Genomic DNA, 23,466 nt, shown 5'->3' on the forward strand with positions numbered 1-23,466 from the left:
GAGGAAGGAGATTAATCTTACTGATGCCGGAAGATTCTTGGAAATTAAAATAGTAACTCCTAATTATCTATCAACATAAGTCAACTAACTAGTTAATTAGTTATCTATCTGATGTGAGGTACTGTAAGCAGGCACTAGCCCAAATATTTACTTAGTTAATTAACTTAAGTAACTGTTACGGAGGAGTTAACTACATATGGATAAGATAAGTTACATACTGTACATGTATAATTACAATACCTGACCATCATCCTGAGAGTGAGAAGCAGAAGATTAGGGGCAGAAAGTAAGCAACGATTGATTCAATATTCGAGGTAAAAGGAGGAATCAGAACTGGGATGTTAAGTACTAGTACTTCCAAGGGAACCATACTTTACAGCCTGATGGATGGCCAGCTATTTTTATCGCGACAATCGCACTACCACTCTGTCTTGGAGTAAGCGCCCAGGGCGTCCGTTAGACTAGTGATGGAAGCCCCTTCCAGAAGGAATCTTACCATACCTGACAGGTACTCCCGCAATGACTTCCCCTTCCTCTTTCCTCTCTTTAGGCCACTCATCTTCAATCCATAATAATGACTCGTGTGGAAAACAATTGCTGAGCAAAGCGAGAGCGCAAAATACAGCATCTACAGGCACATCGTACATGCAGTGTCATTGAGAAACAAGAGGTCGAACCTTTTCTTCGAGTTTACTTAGGTAAGTAATCTCTTGGCATCTGTTGAATCCTCTGTGGTGGACCCAAGCCTGGAATTTTCACCTTTGTTGGTAATGTGTAACCACCATCAGAGAGTGACTAGTAGGGGTACCCCCTCCATATAGTGCACTATACATAGGCATATCAGCCTATAGTCTACACCTAGCGACGTGAGATGCTATCCTAACACTTGATCCTCTTCTTTCTGAAACACTACCTGGCAAGTGATTAAAATTGTCTTCCTTGTCTACACAGTAGTCGAACGCAGTCTGAAAGTATACCGTCACGGGGCATTAAGTACTGACAGTGGTAAAAGCATTGGTGCTTGGCGTTCCACCACCTGAGCATATAGACTTGGTTTTGTCTCATCAACTTCGGGCTGCCGTACAATTTGGCCAGTGCCCAGCTTCGGGCTGCAACACCACCAATGGAACTCCAGAGTAACGATTTTCATCATCCTTATTCGCCTTATGACATCCAACTGCAGTTGATGCGGGCGCTATACTCATGTCTCGAACAAGGAAAAGTTGCTGTTTTCGAGTCACCTACTGGTAAGCCGTGTAAGCTTCGTGCTAGATTCATTTGCAGCTAATATAGCCAATCCCAGGAACTGTAAGTAAGATTCTTATTTCATTTTACTTGTTCGATTCCAGGTGAACGTATACAGTAGATAGTTCTTGGTCATCACCATATACTATCTAGTAGCCCATGAACCCCTGGCTGCGGTAGCACAAGCTTGAGAATTCACCGAAATGTGCCGTGGGTTCATGGAATATGGCTAAACTACTTCCCAGGGAAAATCCTTAAGTTTAATATGCGGTTCCTTGACGTGGCTGCGAGACCACAAGCGTTCCGCCTTCCAGACAGCGGTTGACAATGCCACATGTAAGACTCCTCGTTACTGGATGGCTGAAATTCTCCACTAATCGTACTCTAGGTGATGATGACGAACCTGAATGGATGCTGGATTTTGCCAGGCGTGAGTCAAGTCGGAAGATGACCGAGAAAAGGAAGGAGCTTGAAGAGAGACTAGAAAGGACGAGAAAGGAAGAAGAACAGCAGAGGATCGCGCTAGACAACCCCGAAGGATCCCGGAAAAAGCAGGTATGAGGTTGAGCAATACTTCTGTCTCGATATATCGGCTGACTCCAAATTTGTCCGTGCAGAAATACAGTACACCATCAACTGAAACTGGTGGGCTAAGCGAAGAACACTTTGCGCTGGATGACTACGACAGCGAGAATGAAGAGCATAGCAAACAGCGGAGTGGGCTGGCCCATACTAACGAACTATCTTCTAGTACACTAGAATTGTTGGAACGCTTCAAAGGTCAGTTCTCGACCGCCAAGCCAGGAAGTGACGATGAAGACAATGACGAAGTCAAGATATTTTATTGCTCCCGAACACACTCCCAGTTAAGCCAATTTGCCGGTGAACTGAGACGCGTTAAAATGCCATGGAGTGTACCGAAGGACTTGTTGAGTACTGACTTGACAGGAGAAGAAGAACTCGAGGAGCGTGTGAAGCATGTCACTCTTGGTTCTCGGAAGAACCTCTGCATTAATCCCCGTGTCAGTTCATTGGAAAATGCAACAGCGATTAATGAGCGTTGTTTAGATCTACAACAGCCCAATGTGTATCCTCAGCATAAATGTCCATTTCTGCCATCCAAAGAAGATGAAAGACAGGTTCTTCAATTCCGGGACCATGCATTATCAACAGTGAAGGACATTGAGGACCTGGGAAAGCTTGGCAAGAAGATTGGAATATGCCCTTATTATGCATCCCGTTCTGTTATTAAGTATAGTGAGGTTTGTTGCCTTCGAGTCCGACCTTCAACCGACCTAGTAGCTGATGAGTGGCAGATTGTAACACTACCATATCCCTTGCTGTTGCAACGCTCAGCGAGAGAGGCTCTTAATCTATCTGTCAAGGGGCATGTCATAATAATCGACGAAGCCCATAATTTGATGGACGCAATATCCAACATACACTCGGTAGTGGTGACGCTTTCACAATTGCAGACCTCTCTTTCTCAATTGACTATTTATGCCCGCAAATTCAAAACTCGCTTGAAGGGGAAAAACAGGAGCTATGTTGCTCAGGTTATTCGGCTCCTCAGTTCAATCGCTGCTCATCTCCGGTCACTCCTAGAGAGTGGAAAGGCACCGGAGGGCCCAGTTTTGGCATCTGAGCTCATGTCCGGAAAGGGGGTTGATCAGATCAATCCTTATAAATTGAGTCGATATTTACAAGAAAGCAAATTAGCAAGGAAAGTTGATGGATATGTCGAGTTCACTAAAGATCCATCAAACAAGCAGGGGACAAGGGATCCTACGGTGCCCGTACTGTTTCACATACAGGGGTTTCTTCTATCTTTGATGAACCCCTCTGCCGAAGGGCGATTGTTCTACTTGAAGGAACAGGGAGATATCAAATTGAAGTACATGCTTTTAGACCCTACCAATCAATTTCGGGAGCTTGTGGAGGATGCAAGAGCCGTCATATTGGCTGGCGGGACCATGTCACCCGTAAGTTTCGACGGCCATCAATGGTAGTGTATTGTTATCTCACGATTTGGGCAGATGACAGACTACATGAACCATCTCTTCTCGTATGTCCCAGCCAGTCGCTTAGACACGTTCAGTTACGGCCATGTCATACCACCAGAGAATTTGATCGCTCACACACTGGTACGGGGTGTTCAAGGCTCAGAATTTGACTTTACCTATGATGTCCGTGACTCTGAGAAAATGGTGAGAGCTTTCCTCTTTCAACGCCTAGCATCGTTCCCTATCTGAAAAGAAGCTGACCATTGTTACGTCGGCATTCAGATCATGGATCTTGGTAGGACGATAGCTACGCTCTGCCATGTCATCCCCGATGGAGTAGTGGCATTCTTTCCCAGCTACGATTATCTTGGCCGAGTCCTGAGCATCTGGAAGAAGCCAATGCTAAGCGAACAAGGCCAGACTGTGTATGGCTTGATTGGGCAGAAGAAGCCCATACTGTCTGAGTCCCGAGACATGACAGTCACTACCGAGGAACTGCTACAGACTTACGCCAAAACTGTTGATTCTGGCAGAGGTGCGCTTCTCTTGTCCGTTGTGGGTGGCAAGCTGTCGGAGGGCATCAATTTCTCTGACAAACTCGGACGGGCTGTGTTGATTGTGGGACTGCCCTTTCCGAATATACGGAGTGCAGTTTGGCAAGCCAAGATACAGTATATTGAGCAGAAAGCACACCAGCAAGCTACAGGCCCTGAGGCAAGCCGGCAATCAGCAGCCAAAGCAGCAGGGAGGGACTTCTATGAGAACTCGTGCATGCGAGCAGTGAACCAGTGTATTGGGCGAGCCATCAGGCATCGTAACGACTATGCGGCGATTGTTCTGATTGACAGACGTTATGACAAACCCGGTATCCAAGCGAAGCTACCGGCTTGGATCAAACAGAGTATGGTAGGCAGTTCGGTCCAACGACCTGCTGGTGCTACGATTCAGAGTTTGGCGAAGTTTTTTGCCAGCAAATCAACTTGAGTCGATCTCGAGTAGAATAATAGACCATTTCAGAACAATTACCGCTAATACGATTCTACACATGTTCAGGACGTTATAGACAATATTTCCCGTCCGTTAGTGAAATTATTTGGGAGGAACCGATCTAGTAGATCTATAGTACTCCGTAGATCTATCTAGCAAGGGAATGTTCTCTGGATGATTATGTAATCTAGTGGCGCAGGCGCTGGGACACGTGATGGTACTGCGCCCACCCGCCAAAGACAAGCCGCAGGGTTGGCCCTAAGTTAGGGCAAGCGAATTAGCGCACACTCTAGCCGCCCCAGAGCCTTGATTTCAACATCTGAGCCAGCAGTATACACGACCGCATCCCCCCATCGCCAACCCTCAGACCGGTCTTGTCGAGCTCAGCACCGTCGACAAGATGCCTACCCGTTTCTCGAAGACAAGGAAAGCGTGAGTCGCTTCAACTTCTCCCTTTCGCCTCCGGTGGTCGACCGTTTCGTTTGTCGTGGTCAATTTGCGACAGGCTTGAGGCCTCATCCGACCACCGTCCGCCCCGTCTACCAGAACAACAAGAAAAGAAAACTGACTTTTGTGTCTTCTTCCTTAGCCGCGGTCATGTTTCGGCCGGTTACGGTCGAATTGGCAAGCACCGTAAGCACCCCGGTGGTCGTGGTATGGCCGGTGGTCAGCACCACCACCGCACCAACCTCGACAAGTACCACCCCGGTTACTTCGGTAAGGTCGGTATGAGGTACTTCCACAAGACCCAGCAGCAGTTCTGGAAGCCCACTATCAACCTTGACAAGGTACGTTCAAACTCGACAATACGATCCCAATCGAGATGTGGCGAAGAGAATCGGGAAGATGAGAAGGCGCAAGGGGTGTACATTTGTTATCAGATACCATGGGAGAAGAACGGGAGATGGAATGGAACAGGGGCGCAAGAACATACGAGATTGGATCACGTTTTCAAGGATTTGGATGGCTGATGGATTGTCTTCCCAATATAGCTGTGGTCTCTCGTCCCCGCCGAGAAGCGTGATGCCTACCTGAGCGGCCAGAAGACCGACACCGCCCCCGTCATCGACCTCCTTCCCCTCGGCTACTCCAAGGTTCTCGGCAAGGGCCGTCTCCCCGAGGTCCCCATCGTCGTCCGCGCTCGCTACTTCAGCCGGGATGCTGAGGAGAAGATCAAGGCTGCCGGTGGTGTTGTTGAGCTCGTTGCTTAAGTGTGGAAAGTCTGGGATTTCACTTGGAGGATGAAAAACCGGGACAGGTGCTGCGCTGGCTACGATTCGGTGTAATAGAGATTCGAATTCTCCCCGGGGAATGAGAAAACAAAAAATGGGAGCCGCGGATCGGGCACCTTGATCCGTGTATTTACAAATTCAAAAGGGTTTCTATTTGTGACGAGCAAAGAATGGCCTCCGGATGCCCTTACGATCACGCTCTATTATTGAACAATACCATAAAGGAGGACAACTTTTTTTTCTGTGGCTATGTTCGCTCTTCCCCCATCTATGCTGCTACAGAGTATGCCGGGCTATGGCTTTTATCTTTGAGCATGAGGGCAAGGCTCTTGAATACGGTTGTTTTGAGTATGAGCCAGCAACGCCGGTTTTGAGGATGTATATCCCAGATCTGAAATGCCCTTTGGAGTTGCAACAATTACAGTATGCGTAGACCACTGGACTATGACCTTCCTCTTTACTCCAAAGTTTGGGGGTTATGGCCCTAATTCATGCCCATTGCCCGGTTATTGTAATCCTCCCGTGGTATCCGTATGATAATGATAATATGGTGATTGTAGTAGAGGACTATGTTACGTGATGTAGAGGTACAGGGACGTTTATGTATGTCTCTATGTAAAACAACGGTCATAGTACATCCCGAGTAGAGAAAGAGTTCTAGATCTTCGATTCACGCACCGACCCCACCTTCTCTGGGGCTTTGTTGCTGGCCTCCAGGGTTTCACGAATGAAACGAGTTGCCTCATCCATCATCTTTCCGGTCATATCATGCCCAGCCTCTTCATCAATGATATCTTCGAAGGTCACAGCACCATCGGCAAACCAGCCCTGCGAAGCGACAGCCTGCTTTAACCAAGCCAAAAACACCTCCCCGCGATGATAAGGGACCAACTTGTCCTTGCCGCCGGCCAGATTGAGAATCCTCTTTCCGGCTATGGAACGGGCAAGGAGCGGTCGCAACGCAGCCTTCTCGCTCTCCGTCGGCTCCGGCAATGGTCCACTGCGAAGAGGACCGACATCCGAGGCCGACTTCACGTGGCTCAAAAACAGACCGGCCGGATCGTACTTCTTCACAGCATCCAGTAGAGATGAAGGAAAAGCCTCAGAGCCAAGGAATTGAGAGCCTGGGGTGTCGGTGCTCGTCCACGATGGCAACTTCGATAATCTGGCCCGATCAGCCATCAGATTCACGTAGTCCGGGCAGCCGATGACGACGACCCCGGCGCTTATGCGAGGTTCATGCAGAAGGCAGCTCCATGCTGCATGGCCCCCCAGGGAAACACCCAACACCAGATTATCGACGAGCTTGCGATCGGAGCGGGGGAACACATAGGAGGGGAGGTAATCAATCAGAAGAGATACATCTCGGGCAGTGCCCTCTGTGGTTCCAGAAGGAAAGTGTTAGAGTCTACATTTTCCTCTGGTAGCAAGTGACTCAACTCACGAAAGATTGAGAACATATCCTGAGCATGTCGAGGGTTTCCCTGTCTCCATGCTTCATTGGCCAGCGGATCTACCTCTCTCGTTCCATGATTGCGTTGATCGAATGCGACAGCAATGAGGCCCTTGGTGGGGTTCTTGGAGTTCCAATCCGCGATGATGGTCGTCCCAATGCCTTTCATACGTTCTTGGGTACCTCCTCTGGGATGTAAGAGCCACAGACAGGCAATGTCGGAGGTTTGTGTGGGGAGTTCATCAAGACCGTAGACTGTGGTTTGGATCCCCGCAATTGGGTATGTCTTTCGCGAGACGGTTGAAGCATCGCCGTAGCGGCTTGCGTTGTCAAGTGTCTTTATGGGATCAGCCATACTTTGTTGCTTGTTTTGTGGGTTGTCTTGGGGTTTTCTTTTGCTGGGTGGCAATCACGCAGTGACGAGGAATTGGTTAGGGGGTGTTGGTTGATCGGCGATGGCAAGTAATTTGCCGATATATATCCCAACTACCTCGGAGGCACTTTACCGAGGGGTGTTGTGAAAGAAGCACTACTCCACTATTTCTAGAAGTGCCAGAGGAGCTCTCCCAGTGGAAATCAGGGCTTGACGGGGTATGCACTGCACAGTAACAGAGTCCCTGCCTGCAAACCCAGTATGCTCAGCTATTTAGTATCAGGTTATGATGCAAGTATGCGAACATCCAGCTGGTCTGTAATATACATCTGAACTGCCCCAGTTATGTTAAGAGGAAACGGATGAGGATTACTGTTAGGGAGAAGGGCCATCCTTGGGAACACGTAGTATCCGGATTATAATAGCGCAATCATAAGACAGTCGCATCTACTGTTCACATAATCGTTAGAACACTAGCATTGCAGCGTCCAGACCAGATACTCTTATAAGATTACAGCCAACCACCACACTTCTAGATAATAGTAGTCTTCATCGTCAAGCGGTGAGCAGAGCGGTGACCTGTTCGACGCCGAGGATCGGACTGTTGTAACTTACCTACCCACATGGGTTGGGTTTTGAAACGGTATGAAACCGGTAACCAGCCATCCTGTGGCTGGTGCTGGGCGATTGCTGCCTTAAGGCCCAAGTACCACGGTTGTGGCCCGGTTGTGCTTGGGTTCTCCCGCACGGAGTACCTTGCAAGTACCTCTCCCCGTAACCAAATATTTCGAAAGGAAGTGTGACGGCGACGTAATCCGCACCCTGATTTAGAACGAACTTACACATCGTATTGCGTATTTTGTAGGCCGCTGAACCTTAGCAGTCTCTTCTCTTCTTTCTTCAAGGAATATCCTCAAAAGCAAGAAGGAAGGAAAGAGTACCTTGACTTCTTCTCTTCCATCTTACTTCTTGGGAGGGGGGAGCTATTATTTATTCTACTGTATACTTGGGGTAGCACTTATTGCAACCGAGGCCGAAACTCAGCCAATCTACGGAGTACCTACTTACTGCAAGTAAGTAACTAACTGCTTACTGTACTAGTAGATGGTCATGCAGGTGCAAACCAGCCCCAATCTGATCTCTCATCAGGGATTCATTGATCGATTGAATGATTGATCCATCCCCCTTTCCTCCGTGTCCCAAGCCGACCAGAACCAGCAGAACTGCGCCAAAGCGGGCCTTCCGTCTCCAGTCAGACCTGCGCTTCTTCTATGGGGCGGACTCCACCGCGGCTAACCACTGTCGCTGCTAAACCCAACGCTCCTTTCAAGTTTCACGTCCAGACGTTTCGGCCGTGTTGTCGACTATCCCCTTAATATCTCTTTACTGCTTGATCTTGCCGATCGGTCTATTGTTCCGTCCTCTGGCTGCTGTGTAATAGATTTAGAATGTCCGTCTAATTGAAGATCCGAAACTCGTTCCAACAGGATCCTTTCGATCCGCATGTACGCTGCTCTTCCCCGCGCTCTTGCTTTCCCTCGAAATCCCCTCCCACCCCTGAAAGCCATCTTGCTTGCCCACTGACATTGCGCTCCTCTACGCAGTATGACCGACTCTACGGTCAATCCCTCGGAAGCGAGGGGCTCTGAGAACACCCCCAATCGGTATTACTCGAGACAAACCGAACCGATGTCATTGGACAGCTTGAAGCTGTCATCGCCGCTTCCCTCCCCTTCCTCGACAAAGGATGATGCAGACAGAGCGGATGGAGTTGATGGCGGAGATCAGGTGGACGCTTCGTCAACGGTCAGAGGTGTGGGAGATGCTCAATCCGACACAAAAGGAAAGACGCGCGCAGAGCATGCCGGCGATTCTGGAGAGGAGGAAACGTCGAATGCCAGTCCCACCAATAAAGCGGCCTCGCTGAGCCTTCGACAACCGAACGATGCAACGGCAAACCAGCAAAATTCCGGGAGCCGAAAGTCGCCAACTTCAGCCCTGGGATCATCTGCCTCGCCTCGCCGCCCAAGCGTACAATTTACTCAAGACACTCCGGATGTTGATGCTGCTGAGCCATCTCCGTCTAGGCCACCTTCGGTCAAAGGCGATGATGTGGATGCGGGCCTGAAGGGTAGACAATCCCTGCTGACAAAGTTGAAGTCTTTCGCAGCCTCGCCCTCGTTTACCTCTCATACTCGCTCGGCGAGCGGTGCGACGCTGAACGATTTCCGACCTACGAACAATGAACTAGCAACCCCTGGCTCAGAAAGAGGGGAATTTCGCTTTCCGAACACTTTGGAGGAGGAGGGGAGCGATATTGATGCCGACGCGGAAGAGAGTGCCGGGGAACAACGGGCCCGCCAGAAGAAACAGAAGAAGAAGCAGCCACGTCGTCGGCAGCAGGATGATTCGGTGCCCCCATCACAGCCAAATACCCCCAAATTCACCAGCCGGCCGTCCTTCCACTTACCGACCTCCTTTTCCCCCTTTGAAAACTATCGCCCCAACTTCTTTCCGCGACGGGGCAGTACCGGTGATTTCACACCTCAACAGCGTGAGGGTGTCTCAGAAGACGAAGGTCGTGATCGCCTAAATAGGGATACTGCATGGAGACGGAAAAGTGCTTGGCTTGCTAACGCGCGGGGCCTTACTTACAGCGGGCGCCAAATAGATGCGCCAGCAAATCAAGAGGAAAGAAGACCAAGCAACCTGAGACGGCTGACTGGGTTAGCTGGACCTTCTGAGAATGCAGAAGGAACGGCACCACCCTGGAGGCGTCATCGGGCTGACCGCGGTTCCAGCCTTAGTGCTCAAAGGTGGCGGCAGATAAAGGCAGGTCTCAAGTTGATCGGACAGCGACGCAAGGTGGATAACACAGTAGACCATGCCAAGTCGGCAGAGCTACTCGCTGAGTTGACCTCAGGAGTGCCGGCCGCCTTAATACTGGCCAGCATGTTCCAGCGAGATGAACACGGTAGCAAGCGAATTCCAATTCTTCTGGAGCAGCTCAAGGTGCGGGTCACGGACAGCAAGATTGATTCTCACTCCGGAGATCGCCATCTCGTCTTCCGTATTGAGTTGGAATATGGCAGTGGCATGACACGGATGAAATGGATCATCTACCGCACCTTGAGGGACTTTGCAAACCTGCACCTGAAGTATAAGTTGCATTTCGGGACTCAGAAGTACATCCAGCTGCGGAACACTGAAGGGGCCCAAAATCTCCCGCGCTTCCCTCGGAGTGCGTTCCCCTATCTTAGGGGCGTGCGTGGCTTGGAAAGCGACATGGAGGATGAGGAGGATGAAGGTGGATATGAAACAGCTGCGGAGGCTACTAGTGGCAATGAAAGAGCCGCCAAAAAGCAGCAGCAAGCGCATCGTCGTTCGTCGGGTGGCCTATCTCGGAGACAGTCTACCGTAACGAATCCAGAAGCGGAGGGTGCTGCTGGGCCTTCAGGCCTTCCTGAAGGAGGGCAGGCCAGTAAAAAGGAGAGCTATCCTGAAAGACAGCGGAAAAAGCTCGAGTCCTACCTGCAAAAGCTGATCCGATTCCTCATATTCAAGCCAGATAGCAACCGTCTCTGCAAATTTCTGGAATTGTCAGCCCTGGGTGTCCGTCTTGCGGCCGAAGGGAGCTATCACGGCAAGGAAGGCTTCCTGGTTATTCAGTCCTCCAAGGGTCTCGATTTTCGGCGCGCGCTGACGCCGGGCATGGTAAAGAAGCGACACTCTCCCAAATGGTTCCTTGTTAGGCACAGCTATGTCGTCTGCGTCGACTCCCCAGAGGAAATGAACATATATGATGTGTTTTTGGTGGATCCTTTCTTCAAGATTCAAACCCAAAAGGTCAGCTTGAGAAACCAAAAGGCGAAGGAGATTGCCAAATCGGCGACAGAGTCAGCCAGGCACCCACAGCATCACACATTAAGGCTCGAGAACTCGGAGCGCAAGCTTAGACTGCTGGCCAGGAATGAGCGTCAGCTCCATCAGTTCGAAGACTCCATCCGGTTCATGGTTAACAATACCCCCTGGGCAAGGCCGAACCGGTTTGACAGTTTTGCGCCGGTGCGACACAAGTGCTTCGCACAGTGGTTGGTGGATGCGCGTGATCACATGTGGGTTGTGTCGCGGGCGATCAACCAAGCGAAGGATGTCATCTACATCCATGACTGGTGGCTGAGCCCCGAGCTTTACATGCGTCGGCCTGCGGCCATCAGCCAGAAATGGCGTCTAGATCGCCTTCTCCAGCGAAAAGCTCGTGAAGGAGTCAAGATCTTTGTCATCATGTACCGCAACATCAACTCTGCCATCCCTATCGATTCGGAATACTCCAAGTTTTCCCTCTTGGATCTTCATCCAAACGTCTTCGTGCAGCGATCACCAAATCAATTCCGACAGAACACCTTCTTTTGGGCGCACCATGAAAAGCTCTGTATCATCGACCACACCTTGGCTTTTGTAGGAGGTATCGATCTTTGCTTTGGCCGTTGGGACACACCACAACATCTCCTCACCGACGACAAACCCACTGGGTTTGAGACCCCGGATGGACCGAAGGATGCGGATCATTGCCAGCTCTGGCCAGGCAAGGACTACTCGAATCCTCGTGTTCAGGATTTCTACGACCTCGACAAGCCCTACGAGGAGATGTACGATCGAAACGTAGTTCCCAGGATGCCCTGGCATGACATTTCCATGCACGTCGTCGGACAACCGGCTCGAGATCTTACGCGCCACTTTGTCCAACGGTGGAACTACATCTTGCGCCAGCGAAAGCCAACACGCCCCACGCCATTTTTGTTACCGCCGCCAGATTTCGAACCGGCTGATATGGAGGCCCTGGGGCTGGATGGTACCTGTGAGGTCCAAATTCTACGTTCGAGTAGTATGTGGTCGACTGGGACCCCCGACATCACAGAGCATAGCATTATGAATGCTTATGTGAAGCTGATCGAGGAGTCTGAACACTTTGTATACATCGAGAATCAGTTCTTTGTTAGCACCTGTGAAATTGATGGTCGGAAGATTGAGAATTCGATCGGCGATGCTCTTGTGGAACGAATCACCCGAGCAGCAAAGAACAAGGAGGCATGGCGTGCCGTGATTGTGATCCCACTGATGCCGGGCTTCCAGAACACCGTGGATAGTGAGGGTGGAACGAGTGTCCGGTTGATCATGATGTGTCAGTATCGCAGCATTTGTCGTGGGGAGACATCCATATTCGGCCGGCTGCGAGCGTTAGGGATCGAACCTGAGGACTACATCCAATTCTTCAGCCTTCGAACCTGGGGAAAGATCGGCCCTCAAGACCAATTGGTCACCGAGCAGCTTTATATCCATGCCAAGTGCATGGTTGTTGATGACCGAGCTGCCATAATTGGGTCTGCCAACATCAACGAACGCTCCATGTTGGGGTCTCGCGATTCGGAGGTGGCGGCGGTGGTGCGGGATACGGACATGATATGGTCTTCCATGAACGGCCGCCCTTACCTCGTGGGACGGTTCCCACACACCCTCCGTATGCGTCTCATGAGGGAGCATCTTGGTATTGACGTCGATGAGCTGATGGAGCACTCCATGGCAACCGAGGAAGAGCTCCGCCGGATCGAAATCGTTGAAGAAGGGTCGAAGCCTCCCGAAAGCCAGCTCGACTCGGAATCGTTGATGCTGGAGAAGAAAGACGAGAGAGATATGATGGAGCGTCGACACCGACTTCAGGACGAATTCCTCTCACGGTCTGAAGACATGCACAGCTTCAACCATGACGTTGACTGGGAGCAGGGAAATAACCCCAATCTTAAGTCGAACCGGAAACTCACTGCCGACCCGAGAGTGACCTCAAATGCCGAACACAGGAAGGACGTGGACGGCTTTGGTGCCGACAACCTCACCAAAGCCGTGGGGGCTGGCTTGGGCGATGCCCGTGACTCTGAGTTCCTGGGCCCGAGGACAGAGGTCCTGATTTCTCCTGTTGCATCCGAGGGCAAGGGCACTATCCAGCAGCCGAAACAACCCTCACAACGGAATACCCACCGAGCAAACGCGGGTGGTGATAGAGAAGGCAATCATAGTCTCAGTCCCGTCGTGGAGCATGGTAACGAGGGGGCGCAGGTCGTGGAGGGATTGTCCGCTGTTCGCCATCCAGCACTGCCGGTGGAGCACGAGTCTGAGAGTAGCCACAGCGGGGTCCAGGCGGCTTCGCGGGATAAACATGACCCTATCAAGTCCTCTCACTTGTTCTCTTCTGACGTAAAGCACGTCTTTATCGACAAGGATTGTATGCGTGACCCTGTGATCGACTGCTTCTACCTGGATACTTGGCAAGCTGTAGCGGATAAGAACACCAAGATTTACCGGAATGTGTTCCGCTGCATGCCGGACAGCGAAGTGAAGTCTTGGAAAGAATATAAAGAGTATGCTGCCTATGCAGACCACTTCGCAGAGATGCAGAGTCAACACAGTACCAAAGCATACCAACCTACCAGCCAAAGACAAACCGGACCGCCTGGAACGGGGGCCAGCATGGCTGGGGCAGCTTCCGGACTCAAGCATACTCTGACAGTCCATGCTCAGAGTGCCGAGGGAGCTAAAGTGGAGGCCAAAGATTCACCTGTCGAAAAGAACAATGCTCATTCGACAGAAGCCGGTCCAAAGCCGGACACGCAACATGCCGAACACGGAACTTCTGACGGGCCTTTGCCAATAAATGAGAAATCGACGATGAAAGGAGCAGATGGGACGGCGACGGGGCACATGCCAAATGGACGACATGAGGAAAGTGGCTCTTCTGGTGAAGATCTGGAAAAGCAGCGATCTGAACCGCCGCTCGTGGATTATTCCGAGGCTTTGAATCGGAATGCCACCGGTCAGTCTCGACGACGCCGACGAAGGGCGACGACGCTCGGATCAAAGCGGGAGTTTCACGCGACAGATGAAGTGATGGACAAACAGCGAGCTGAAGAGCTTTTGAATCACGTACAGGGACATTTGATTCTGTGGCCCTACGACTGGTAAGGGTTTCGCTGTGCTTGCATCTTTGATATCCCGCTGCAGCCTACTGACTTTTCCACTCACATAGGCTCGAAAAGGAAGAACAGGGCGGAAATTGGCTTTACACGCTGGATCAGATCTCTCCGCTGGAAATCTAGTAAGTCCAAGCCCGGAATGGGACACAAACGCATCAAATGCTAACCACGGAGCAGCAACTGAATCGATGTCGACGTGTGTCCATTCAATGTACTACTTAGTACTATATTGTTTCACACTTGGCTGATCTACCTTTTCCATCTTGGACCGACGCCTCTTCTTCTACGATTTTCACAGCTACTTCTTCCCCAACCCCTACACCATCATTTGAGGTCATCCCGTGTAATGTTTGCGTGGCTGGTGGTTTTCAGCTCACTGCATATCAAGCGGGCGTTTTCTACATTCAGGCGTTCAATTCTCTCCATGTCATCATGTCACTGATACCTTACCACGCATCCTGGTGTCCTTGCACGTATGTCGGCAGCACCGGGCACTGTCTCATAGATTTGGATGTTAATTAATATGTTTGAGGAAAGAGTGTATATACATAGAGGTGTTTCCCATACAAGGGGCTATAGTACATGCTTGATTGCGATCGAAAAAGTAGAGGTAGCTCATTAGTGAACACAGGGTTTGATTCCGCGATACTTCACGTGGAATCGACCGTCCCGGCAGTAAGCTGATCGCGCATTTGACTGAATTCGTCGAAGTTCACTTGCAGGATCGATTTCAGCAGACCGTGATCGAGAGTTACAGGCGCGCACTGGTCCCAGTGATCGAGAGCCGTACGAAGACGCTCATGAGCGCGCGCAAACGCCGCCCGCAGTTGTGGAGTATCAAGACAAGACCGGCCCAGGTCATCCAAATAATTAGTAGGATTCTGCAGACATAGCCGTGTAGCCGCGGCTGTGTTGCCCATGGACGCGGCGGTTTTCTTCATATTGATGATGGCTCGCTGACCGCGCAAATGGGCGGGGATCTCGTCCGGCTGACTGGAGAACATCCGGCTGGCGGAGCGGACAGTATCCGCATCAAAGGTACCCGGAGGATCGACGGCTATTCCGGTCGTCGTGAGATCGACTTCGGTGCCATACATTTGGAGAAAGGCGAGAAGGCGCTCGCCTAAACCGTCAGAGCGTTGGAACTTGCCGTGATTCAGCTTTAGGAATGCTACGATGAGCATGACTAGGGCTTCGGGTTTAAGGGATCTCGGGCCATGGCCACATAGGCCTTGGGATTCGAGGAGAAGTCGCAGAGCCATGTAGAGAGGTCGAACGGAGGGGTATTCGGCACGGTAGTCTTGAATGTACTCGACCATGGGGGGAATGTCTTCTCCGCAGGAGAAGCGTATGCGGAGACCCGTCTCGTGATGAACGGCGGTGGATGGGTAGACGATGTTGAAGGATCGGAAGTCCTGAAGGACCTGTTCAACATCTCGGAGCAGACGCTTGTGCTGGGTGAGGATCTGCGGACGCGTGGCGCTTGGTTTTCGAACCTGTTCGGTAGATCGTATTGAGTCTGGGACGGGGAGGAGAAGGTCCAGATGGGAGTGGCTCATGGCTAGCCCGGTTCGCCATGATCCAATGATACAGGGGGCACGGGGCGCAATCCCTTCCAAAAGACCAGCAATATGCGCAGTTATCCGATGAACCCTCTCCTCCTCCGGTGGGGTCGGACTGAGGTAATTTTCAAGTGCCTTAATCTCCGCATCTAGCTGGGAGAGGCCGTCACTGAAGGACCTCGTTGAATCCAATCCATCCAGCCATGGACATTGAACCGGCCGGCCCCGTTGGGAGTCAGCATCCCAGTGTATCAGCTGAGGTGTGTATGAAGGCCGGGACGGCGGGTGGGACTTCTGAATGGAGCGAGGTTTCCTCCTTGGGCTCTTTGGGATCGAGGAAGACCTCAAAGTTACATCTGTGTTGGAACCGTTTGATGGCTTATCGTTTGTTGCAACCCCCGCAGGTGACTGTTCAAAATCATCTGGTTTATTCGGTATCTTGCGAATTAAACTAGCTCGATTCGAGGAACGGTGTGCTTCGAGGGTTTTTTGTAGACTATTTTTGAAAATTGCCGGGTTCTTGAGAGTCGAGCGGGTTTGGTGGAAGTATCGCGGCTTCAGCGGAGAGGATATAGGGGGGGCCAAATAAGCAGCAACCGACGAGGAAGAGGAGGAGAGGAGATATCGATTAGAGGAGCAAAGAACGCGCATGACCGCGCGTTCAGCAGGGCAATGGAGGCATTGCGAGGAAAGTGTTGCAACCGGGGGCATAAACCGGAGGAAAGGAAAGTATACGGGGGGGTGTATACTTGGGACTGGATGGCGCAGAGTTCCGGACAACCCGAGTCGATAGGAATGAATGGAGGTTAAGGAGGGCGGGTGATCTCGGACGGGATGCTGGAATGTTTCGAAGAGGACGAAAGAAGCGAGGCTAGAAGTCGAGGCAGGGAATGAATGATGATAATGTCGCAAGTATCGGATAGACTAACAGGAACTAGTGATGAGTTACCCGATTAAGGTTAGTACTGTCAGGTGCCGTAATTTCCACGTGACTGCGGGCCGTGATCTGGCCAGCCCTAGCATTGATCGACTGGTTATGGTTAGTTAGGTCTTCACATGTCACACTCCCCCCTGTCGGGGAAATGGCGATCTCAAATCTGCAAATCGGATCTCACCGAGTCACTGTAGACTTCAACCATTCTTTGCCCTCTTCTTCTTCTTGTTTCCCGAACTTAGCTTCTATTATTACCTATAATCTCTCACATATAACCCCAGTTTTCCCAGTGGATTCAACGGGCGTAATGACAGGCAAATCACATCCCATGACCTGGACCAATCTCGATGGGGGCAAGTTTCATCCGGCATCTTCTCCCACATGCCTGAACACTCTTGCGCGCTTTGCTCTTGGTTTCGGCCGATGCAAGACACGCTACCTAATGAGTTAGACACTTCTGTAGAAGGACTAGATGATTTAGGTTCGGTTAGGCACTGTTGCTATTCCCTGGGCCCAACTTCCCGGGTTATTGTCTAGTCTGCCAACTGACTACTGTACCTGTTCGTGTTAACCTGACCTGCCTTAATCTACAATCACCCGGAAAAAAATAATGAGATATTATGTGCTGTGCTCTGTAAGAGTAGTAGTAATTTTTCTAGTGGTACAACATAGTAGAACTTAGTTGGAGTAGATTGGGGAGGGGGGCCGAATAACAGGTGGACCTTTTTCCTCCTGTTCGTCCGAACTGCCGTTTGGGGGATCATGACGTATCTGGGAAAAAAGAAATATCTGGGTTACTACTACTGTTATGGAGATGGCGGGGACCCAATCCATTGCTTGCTATTATTTCCACCAAAAACATCATCATCATAATCATCATCATGGTCCATTATTAGTATATTTTTTACTCTTACTATTACTTACTATTACTTCCCTCCATGGCAGACCAAACCCACCACGGACACGGAACCGGTTTCCCTGACCTTGTTCGGTTTCAATAATCATCAACTTCTTCTTCTTCCTTTTCTACCCCCCCCCCCCCTTATAATCCCCACCCGCTATACGACTTCTTTTTCCTTCCATCAGCCCTCGCCGCCGAGTCTGGACCATCCTAGGCCCATCCCTCCCCTCGATCCCTTCGCTGCCTCTCTTCCCCCTTCGGCGTCCTTCTATCTGAACCCGTGCATGAGGGATTGGCTGTTTTATAAGCAAACCCTGCCGACAGACCGCCGACCAGCTGATACGACTGCTTTGGTAGTTGGCTTGCTTTGCCTGCATTAAGTTGCTTGATTGTCCGATTGGGGGTGATTGGCTTGCTATTCCGGGATTGTTTGGGGGGAAGTTGGGATCAAGTTCCAGCAAGTCTGTTGGAAAGAAAGCTACTAGAACTTCGGGGGTTTTCTGACTTCTGAGATATTTTCCTTGCCGACATCCCCGAGTTCCCCCTAAATCAGTCGGACTATACATATCCAGTGATAGATCACTTGCGCTTTTCACCAATTTTTTACGATTAACTATCATAGTTATCGTTTCTTCTTGGAGGTGAGTACAATAGTTCTTTCTTATCATAGTATCTTTCCATGTTCCCGCTTCACCGCCTCCCTGCTTGGTGGTGGTAAATGGTGGCTGCTGCTGTTGCTGCTGCTCTCTGCCCTGCTTTCTGTGTGTGTCTCTCTCTCTCCGTCTCTTCTCCCTCCCCCTCCCCCCCACTTGCGTCTTGTCTCTTGCTCTCACATCATAATTGAATCTCTTACCCACTAAACCAACTTCTCCCTCCTTCCCTTCCCTCTTCTCATCGTCACATTCTTGTTAACCCCCATTCTTTCTCTTTTCTGACGGAGGGAATTGATCATTGTGCCATCGTTCATCTTTCCTTTCAGTACCATTTACTAGTTCCTTTACTCCCCTCTTCTGGCCCGCTCTCTTCCCTGTTGGCAACCCCACCAAAAACCCTCTTTCTCTCTCTCCATACATACCAATTCATTCCCAGGTACTCCAGCTTATCTCCCTCCCCCTCCCTCCCTAATCTACACTTCCCTTTTCACCCCCAAACTAAAAAAAGAAGGGTACTTTCAACGCTCTTTGCCCTTTCCCTCTTACACCCCTTCCCCCAAAACCCAACACAGTCTTCCCCATCATTGCCATCTTTATTCTTCTTCTTATCACCGGAATTCCAAAATTCACCAGATTCCTTCCCCTAATATTTCATGGTATGCAACTAACTGATTGCGCTACCTCCCAGATTGACTGCAGATTGGTTTCCGTTCTGCCTGTCATTGACTGACTGACTGTGATTCCTCGCTCCGCCGCGTCCGTTTTCGTCATGGCCGCCGAACAACGGTCTGCCGCCATGCCCGATGGCCAGCCCAATCCGGGCCCCATTGGCTCTGGCCTGAGTGTTCTGGGCGAAAATGCGTTTGTGAATGCCTCAAATGCCACCCCGGATCTGCGGGGTGAACAGACCCAGCCCTCCACCCTCCCCGATGCCCCTTCCTACTTTTCTGATACCCCGGGGAACCACGCTTCTTCGGTCCCTCCAGCTGTCGCTTCCCCCATCACTCCCTCCCAGGCTGTCAAGGACGCCAAATCAGGTCCTGAATTGTTGCGCCGCCTGAGCCTGATAGAATCTCCCATCATGCTGGACGCCGACCCCCGCGAACAATACCCCAGCCTGCGTCTTACCGGCAGAGTGATCAGTGCTGCATTCTGTATCCCCTATAAGCTCTATCTCCATCCCGGGTCCGACTGGGTAAGTCAATTCCCCCACCAGATCGCTCGTACTTTGAGAGGGGGGGATCAGTAAGAGGACTTGGCTGATCGAACGGGATTGTAGGAGCTGAAACCCCGTCCGGGGACCTCCGCTTTATTTGATTCAATGGCCTATCTTGGTTCTAATGAATCGAGATGGTCCCACACCCTCGTTGGCTGGACCGGCGAGGTCGAGCCGGTCCAGGAGACAGCGATCCCTTTGCAACAGATTCCCATCAACACAAGTGCCAAAGTGCCGACCACCCTCAACGGTTCGGCCTTGCCCCTCAATAAAGCTGCCGCACCGGTGCCTGTGGATGCCAGCCAACGCCTACCCAGTCATCCTCTCCTTGACGGCTTCGAAGTGGACCTGGAGGACCGAGAAAGGCTCGATAAGCAGCTGAGCTCCAGCCGCTACGGTAAGATCGTGCCGGTCTGGTTGACTGGTGAATCGGAACATCCAGATGACACGGTCTTCTTGGACGACCAGGGTCGGTGGAGGCGTTATGCCGAGCGCGAGCTCTACCCACTCCTTCATTACAAACAGCACGGTCCCACGGACGGCAAATCGGAACGTAAGTGGTGGGCAGACTACGTCCGCATGAATCGTCTCTTCGCCGACCGCATTGCGCAAGAATACAAGGAAGGAGATATTGTCTGGATCCATGACTACCACCTATTCCTGGTCCCGAGTATGCTGCGCCAACGCATCCCCAACATTTACATTGGTTTCTTCCTGCATGCGCCATTTCCCAGCAGTGAGTTCATGCGCTGCTTGGCCAAGCGCAAGGAGGTGCTTACGGGGGTCCTGGGGGCCAACATGATCGGCTTCCAGACGTTCTCATACTCCCGTCACTTCTCATCTTGCTGTACACGTGTCCTTGGCTTTGATTCCAACTCGGCCGGGGTGGACGCCTACGGTGCTCATGTAGCAGTAGATGTCTTCCCGATAGGTATCGATACCAAGACGATTCAAAAGGCGGCCTTCGGGTCTGCCGAGATAGAAAAGGCAGTCTTGGGTATTCGCAAGCTTTATGCCGGAAAGAAGATTATTGTCGGCCGTGATCGACTGGACAGTGTCCGCGGTGTGGCCCAGAAGCTGCAGTCGTTCGAGGTCTTCCTCGAGCGGTACCCTGAATGGCGGGATAAGGTGGTCCTGATCCAGGTAACCAGCCCAACCAGCGTCGACGAGCAGAAAGAAGAGAACAAGATTGCCAGTCAGGTCTCTAATCTGGTTTCTACCATCAATGGCCGGTTCGGATCATTGAGCTTTGCCCCCGTCAAGTACTACCCGCAGTACCTCTCCCCTCATGAGTACTTCGCGCTGCTGCGTGTCGCTGATGTCGGACTCATCACCACGGTCCGCGACGGCATGAACACGACTAGCTTGGAGTATATCATCTGCCAACAGAATAACTATGGCCCCTTGATCCTCTCCGAGTTCTCTGGTACGGCGGGGACTTTGTCCAATGCCATTCATATCAACCCATGGGATACCGTCGGCGTGGCGGGAGCCATCAACAAAGCCCTAACCATGTCTCCGGAAGAGAAGATGTCACAGCATCAGAAGCTTTATAAGCACGTCACTGCAAACACAGTCTCGTCCTGGTCAAAACAGTTTGTCACTCGTCTCCTCACCAACCTCTCGTCATTTGACCAATCCGTGGCAACGCCGGCCCTCGATCGGGCCAAGCTGGTGCGGCAGTACCGTCGGGCTCGGAAGAGACTATTCATGTTTGACTACGATGGTACACTTACTCCGATTGTCAAAGACCCGCAAGCTGCGATTCCCTCGGATCGGGTGCTGCGTACTATCAAGACCCTCGCCGCAGACCCACGAAATGCGGTCTGGATCATCAGTGGACGTGATCAAGCCTTCTTGGATGAGTGGATGGGCCACATCCCCGAGCTAGGACTAAGTGCAGAGCACGGATGCTTCATTCGCAAGCCCCACTCGGACGACTGGGAGAATCTGGCCGAACGGAGTAACATGGGCTGGCAGAAGGAGGTCATGGATACGTTCCAGCACTTCACAGAACGGACACAGGGCTCTTTCATCGAAAGAAAGCGCGTGGCCCTGACATGGCATTATCGCCGGGCAGATCCGGAGTATGGAGCGTTCCAGGCTCGCGAATGCCGGAAGCAGCTTGAAGACACCGTCGGGAAGAGATGGGAAGTTGAAGTCATGGCCGGGAAAGCCAATCTGGAAGTTCGGCCGACGTTCGTTAACAAGGGGTTCATCGCGACTCGCCTCGTCAATGAGTACGGCACCGGCCCTGGGCAAGCTCCTGAGTTCATCTTTTGCTCCGGCGACGACTTCACAGATGAAGGTAAGGCTCCTTTCCTTTTCATTCTCAGCTCTTTCATTCTCAACTCTTTCCCCCCTTATGTGCTCTCCCGTTATTCCATCTTATTCTACATTCGCTAACAATCCTCTGTCATTCACAGACATGTTCCGTGCCCTACAGAAATTCGACCTGCCACAAGACCACGTCTACTCGGTCACTGTTGGTGCAAGCTCAAAGCAAACGGCCGCCAGCTGGCATCTCCTGGAACCCGCCGACGTGATTGAAACCATTTCGATGCTCAACAATAGTTCGTGCTCCCAAGAGTATTGAGGGTCTGTTAATACTGCACTGGTGGACTTTCTCGAAGCGGGGACAGGGTCTCCGCGTACCCGCCTTTGATTTCCATTGAACATCTGCGATTATTGATATATATTTTTGCCATTCTTTTTCCAGGCGTAGAGGTGATGCTGTGGTGGCGGCGATTTGTTAGAGGGCGTCACGAAGCGGGTATGCATTCGGCATTTGGATTCTGGGGGTCCGTTCAGCCATTAGCGAGAGTCCAGCATGGGGTTTCTCCTACTTTTTTTTTTTTTTTTTTTTTTTTTCTTTCTCTTTGTCTTTTCCCTTGTCTTCTTTTCAACAGCCCCTGCCTACCTTCCAACCGTTGATCTTGAACATTAAAAAAATCGAGCATGACTGCTTGACGCTCGAGACAGACAGCATGGATACCTGTTTATGGTGCTTTTAATTGACTATATATAGATGGGCCGGCCTCGAGAGGCAGATGCCTATAATTGTTATGATGCGTTAGAACAATATAGAGCCCCGATGAAGGGCACGATTCAACAAATTCGTCTCCTGCTCACGACTCGTAATATGGCCAGTACTTAGTCAGTAGACGTCTTGTGAGTTGCCGCTGAGAACAAGATAGGTCGTTGGTGCCGCGCGACAGGACTACGACTACTACTAGTACTACCACCACCAGGAGAGTGATGTATCAACAACCCATCAATGAAATGTAGTGCAGGACAAGGGGGCTTCTTTCTGATAGTTCGTACTTCATTGACGTTATTCGAGTTAAAGAAAAAAAAATAAATGAAAGCCGGGCAGATGTCCGCCGCATGGGCCTTCTAGTATTATTCGGAGAATATGCTTAACATACATAATACATAAAGAAAGGAAAGTATGGAAGAGTAACTAAAAGCCGGACTGTATTGGCAATATATCTTCTTTCTTCTTTCTCTTCCCCCACCCCTCTTTTTTTCTTCTCCGTCCTTTGGCATTTCTTCCTGAATTGTTCCTCTGTCCAGGGATGACCCATCACATCGGCAATGGTATTATTCCCCCTCCCCCAACCAGCTAGTAAAATAGCTCAATGGTGGGGAGGGGATCCACCTGCCAGTTTCCCCAATCCCAAGCAAGAATCCTGGAGCCCCCGGGTTTTGGGACCGTGGTGCACCATGACAATAGGGCGTCGAAGTAACCAAGGCCTAACTATCGCTAATGTATTCCGGGTGTCGCTTCCTGTTGGATCCCAAACTGATCATCCTCGTTCTTTAGCCGATTCGGCACAACATTGCCGACCTTCCTCCCCGCCATCATGGCGGTTGACTTTC

At 51.0% G+C, this 23,466-nt stretch overlaps 7 protein-coding genes across 7 annotated transcripts; 4 read left to right on the plus strand and 3 right to left on the minus strand.

Moving 5' to 3' along the window:
- Positions 1–880: 880 nt before the first annotated feature.
- chl1 (DNA helicase) lies at positions 881–4,274 on the plus strand. Its single transcript, XM_025531904.1, has 8 exons — positions 881–1,247; positions 1,304–1,308; positions 1,491–1,581; positions 1,634–1,800; positions 1,863–2,507; positions 2,562–3,227; positions 3,282–3,452; positions 3,531–4,274. The coding sequence occupies exons 1-8, from the start codon at positions 1,124–1,126 to the stop codon at positions 4,230–4,232; spliced, it is 2,571 nt and encodes an 856-aa protein (XP_025384840.1). The 5' UTR covers positions 881–1,123; the 3' UTR covers positions 4,233–4,274.
- Positions 4,275–4,593: 319 nt separating this feature from the next.
- BO83DRAFT_381086 (60S ribosomal protein uL15) lies at positions 4,594–5,713 on the plus strand. The gene is made up of 3 exons (XM_025531905.1): positions 4,594–4,667; positions 4,825–5,023; positions 5,228–5,713. The coding sequence occupies exons 1-3, from the start codon at positions 4,636–4,638 to the stop codon at positions 5,444–5,446; spliced, it is 450 nt and encodes a 149-aa protein (XP_025384841.1). The 5' UTR covers positions 4,594–4,635; the 3' UTR covers positions 5,447–5,713.
- Positions 5,714–6,102: 389 nt separating this feature from the next.
- Positions 6,103–7,345, minus strand: BO83DRAFT_381088 (uncharacterized protein). Its single transcript, XM_025531906.1, has 2 exons — positions 6,912–7,345; positions 6,103–6,846 (listed from the first exon to the last, which is right to left on the minus strand). Exons 1-2 carry the CDS (start codon positions 7,273–7,275, stop codon positions 6,125–6,127), a joined length of 1,086 nt encoding a protein of 361 aa, XP_025384842.1. The 5' UTR covers positions 7,276–7,345; the 3' UTR covers positions 6,103–6,124.
- A 1,244-nt stretch (positions 7,346–8,589) lies between these two features.
- On the plus strand, positions 8,590–14,705 carry pld3 (phospholipase D). Its single transcript, XM_025525925.1, has 3 exons — positions 8,590–8,798; positions 8,898–14,303; positions 14,372–14,705. The coding sequence occupies exons 2-3, from the start codon at positions 8,899–8,901 to the stop codon at positions 14,439–14,441; spliced, it is 5,475 nt and encodes a 1,824-aa protein (XP_025384843.1). The 5' UTR covers positions 8,590–8,798; position 8,898; the 3' UTR covers positions 14,442–14,705.
- Positions 14,706–14,815: 110 nt separating this feature from the next.
- BO83DRAFT_381090 (uncharacterized protein) lies at positions 14,816–17,015 on the minus strand. Its single transcript, XM_025531907.1, has one exon. It carries the CDS (start codon positions 16,529–16,531, stop codon positions 14,969–14,971), a length of 1,563 nt encoding a protein of 520 aa, XP_025384844.1. The 5' UTR covers positions 16,532–17,015; the 3' UTR covers positions 14,816–14,968.
- Positions 17,016–17,764: 749 nt separating this feature from the next.
- On the minus strand, positions 17,765–18,642 carry BO83DRAFT_111027 (uncharacterized protein). The gene has a single exon (XM_025525926.1). The coding sequence runs from the start codon at positions 18,381–18,383 to the stop codon at positions 17,841–17,843; it is 543 nt and encodes a 180-aa protein (XP_025384845.1). The 5' UTR covers positions 18,384–18,642; the 3' UTR covers positions 17,765–17,840.
- Positions 18,643–22,459, plus strand: orlA (putative alpha,alpha-trehalose-phosphate synthase subunit Tps2). Its single transcript, XM_025525927.1, has 5 exons — positions 18,643–18,744; positions 18,805–18,880; positions 19,057–19,563; positions 19,648–21,892; positions 22,011–22,459. The coding sequence occupies exons 3-5, from the start codon at positions 19,138–19,140 to the stop codon at positions 22,178–22,180; spliced, it is 2,841 nt and encodes a 946-aa protein (XP_025384846.1). The 5' UTR covers positions 18,643–18,744; positions 18,805–18,880; positions 19,057–19,137; the 3' UTR covers positions 22,181–22,459.
- Positions 22,460–23,466: the final 1,007 nt, after the last annotated feature.

The sequence above is a fragment of the Aspergillus eucalypticola genome (genome assembly GCF_003184535.1).
Source record: "Aspergillus eucalypticola CBS 122712 chromosome Unknown BO83scaffold_25, whole genome shotgun sequence".
NCBI lineage: Eukaryota > Fungi > Ascomycota > Eurotiomycetes > Eurotiales > Aspergillaceae > Aspergillus > Aspergillus eucalypticola.

What these genes read in the sequence shown, in the direction of transcription:
- BO83DRAFT_381086 (XM_025531905.1), top strand. Translation starts at nt 4,636, where the DNA reads ATGCCTACCCGTTTCTCGAAGACAAGGAAAGC. An exon ending in TTCTCGAAGACAAGGAAAGC is followed by an intron (nt 4,668 to 4,824) that starts GTGAGTCGCTTC and finishes CTTCTTCCTTAG; the next exon opens with CCGCGGTCATGTTTCGGCCG. An exon ending in CCACTATCAACCTTGACAAG is followed by an intron (nt 5,024 to 5,227) that starts GTACGTTCAAAC and finishes TTCCCAATATAG; the next exon opens with CTGTGGTCTCTCGTCCCCGC.
- BO83DRAFT_381090 (XM_025531907.1), bottom strand. Translation starts at nt 16,531, where the DNA reads ATGCGCGTTCTTTGCTCCTCTAATCGATATCTCCTCTCCTCCTCTTCC.
- orlA (XM_025525927.1), top strand. Translation starts at nt 19,138, where the DNA reads ATGGCCGCCGAACAACGGTCTGCCGCCATGCCCGATGGCCAGCCCAAT. An exon ending in TCCATCCCGGGTCCGACTGG is followed by an intron (nt 19,564 to 19,647) that starts GTAAGTCAATTC and finishes ACGGGATTGTAG; the next exon opens with GAGCTGAAACCCCGTCCGGG. An exon ending in CGACGACTTCACAGATGAAG is followed by an intron (nt 21,893 to 22,010) that starts GTAAGGCTCCTT and finishes TGTCATTCACAG; the next exon opens with ACATGTTCCGTGCCCTACAG.
- BO83DRAFT_111027 (XM_025525926.1), bottom strand. Translation starts at nt 18,383, where the DNA reads ATGATAAGAAAGAACTATTGTACTCACCTCCAAGAAGAAACGATAACT.
- chl1 (XM_025531904.1), top strand. Translation starts at nt 1,124, where the DNA reads ATGGAACTCCAGAGTAACGATTTTCATCATCCTTATTCGCCTTATGAC. An exon ending in AGCGGTTGACAATGCCACAT is followed by an intron (nt 1,582 to 1,633) that starts GTAAGACTCCTC and finishes ATCGTACTCTAG; the next exon opens with GTGATGATGACGAACCTGAA. An exon ending in AAGGATCCCGGAAAAAGCAG is followed by an intron (nt 1,801 to 1,862) that starts GTATGAGGTTGA and finishes TTGTCCGTGCAG; the next exon opens with AAATACAGTACACCATCAAC.
- BO83DRAFT_381088 (XM_025531906.1), bottom strand. Translation starts at nt 7,275, where the DNA reads ATGGCTGATCCCATAAAGACACTTGACAACGCAAGCCGCTACGGCGAT. An exon ending in GGATATGTTCTCAATCTTTC is followed by an intron (nt 6,847 to 6,911) that starts GTGAGTTGAGTC and finishes CTGGAACCACAG; the next exon opens with AGGGCACTGCCCGAGATGTA.
- pld3 (XM_025525925.1), top strand. Translation starts at nt 8,899, where the DNA reads ATGACCGACTCTACGGTCAATCCCTCGGAAGCGAGGGGCTCTGAGAAC. An exon ending in ATTCTGTGGCCCTACGACTG is followed by an intron (nt 14,304 to 14,371) that starts GTAAGGGTTTCG and finishes CCACTCACATAG; the next exon opens with GCTCGAAAAGGAAGAACAGG.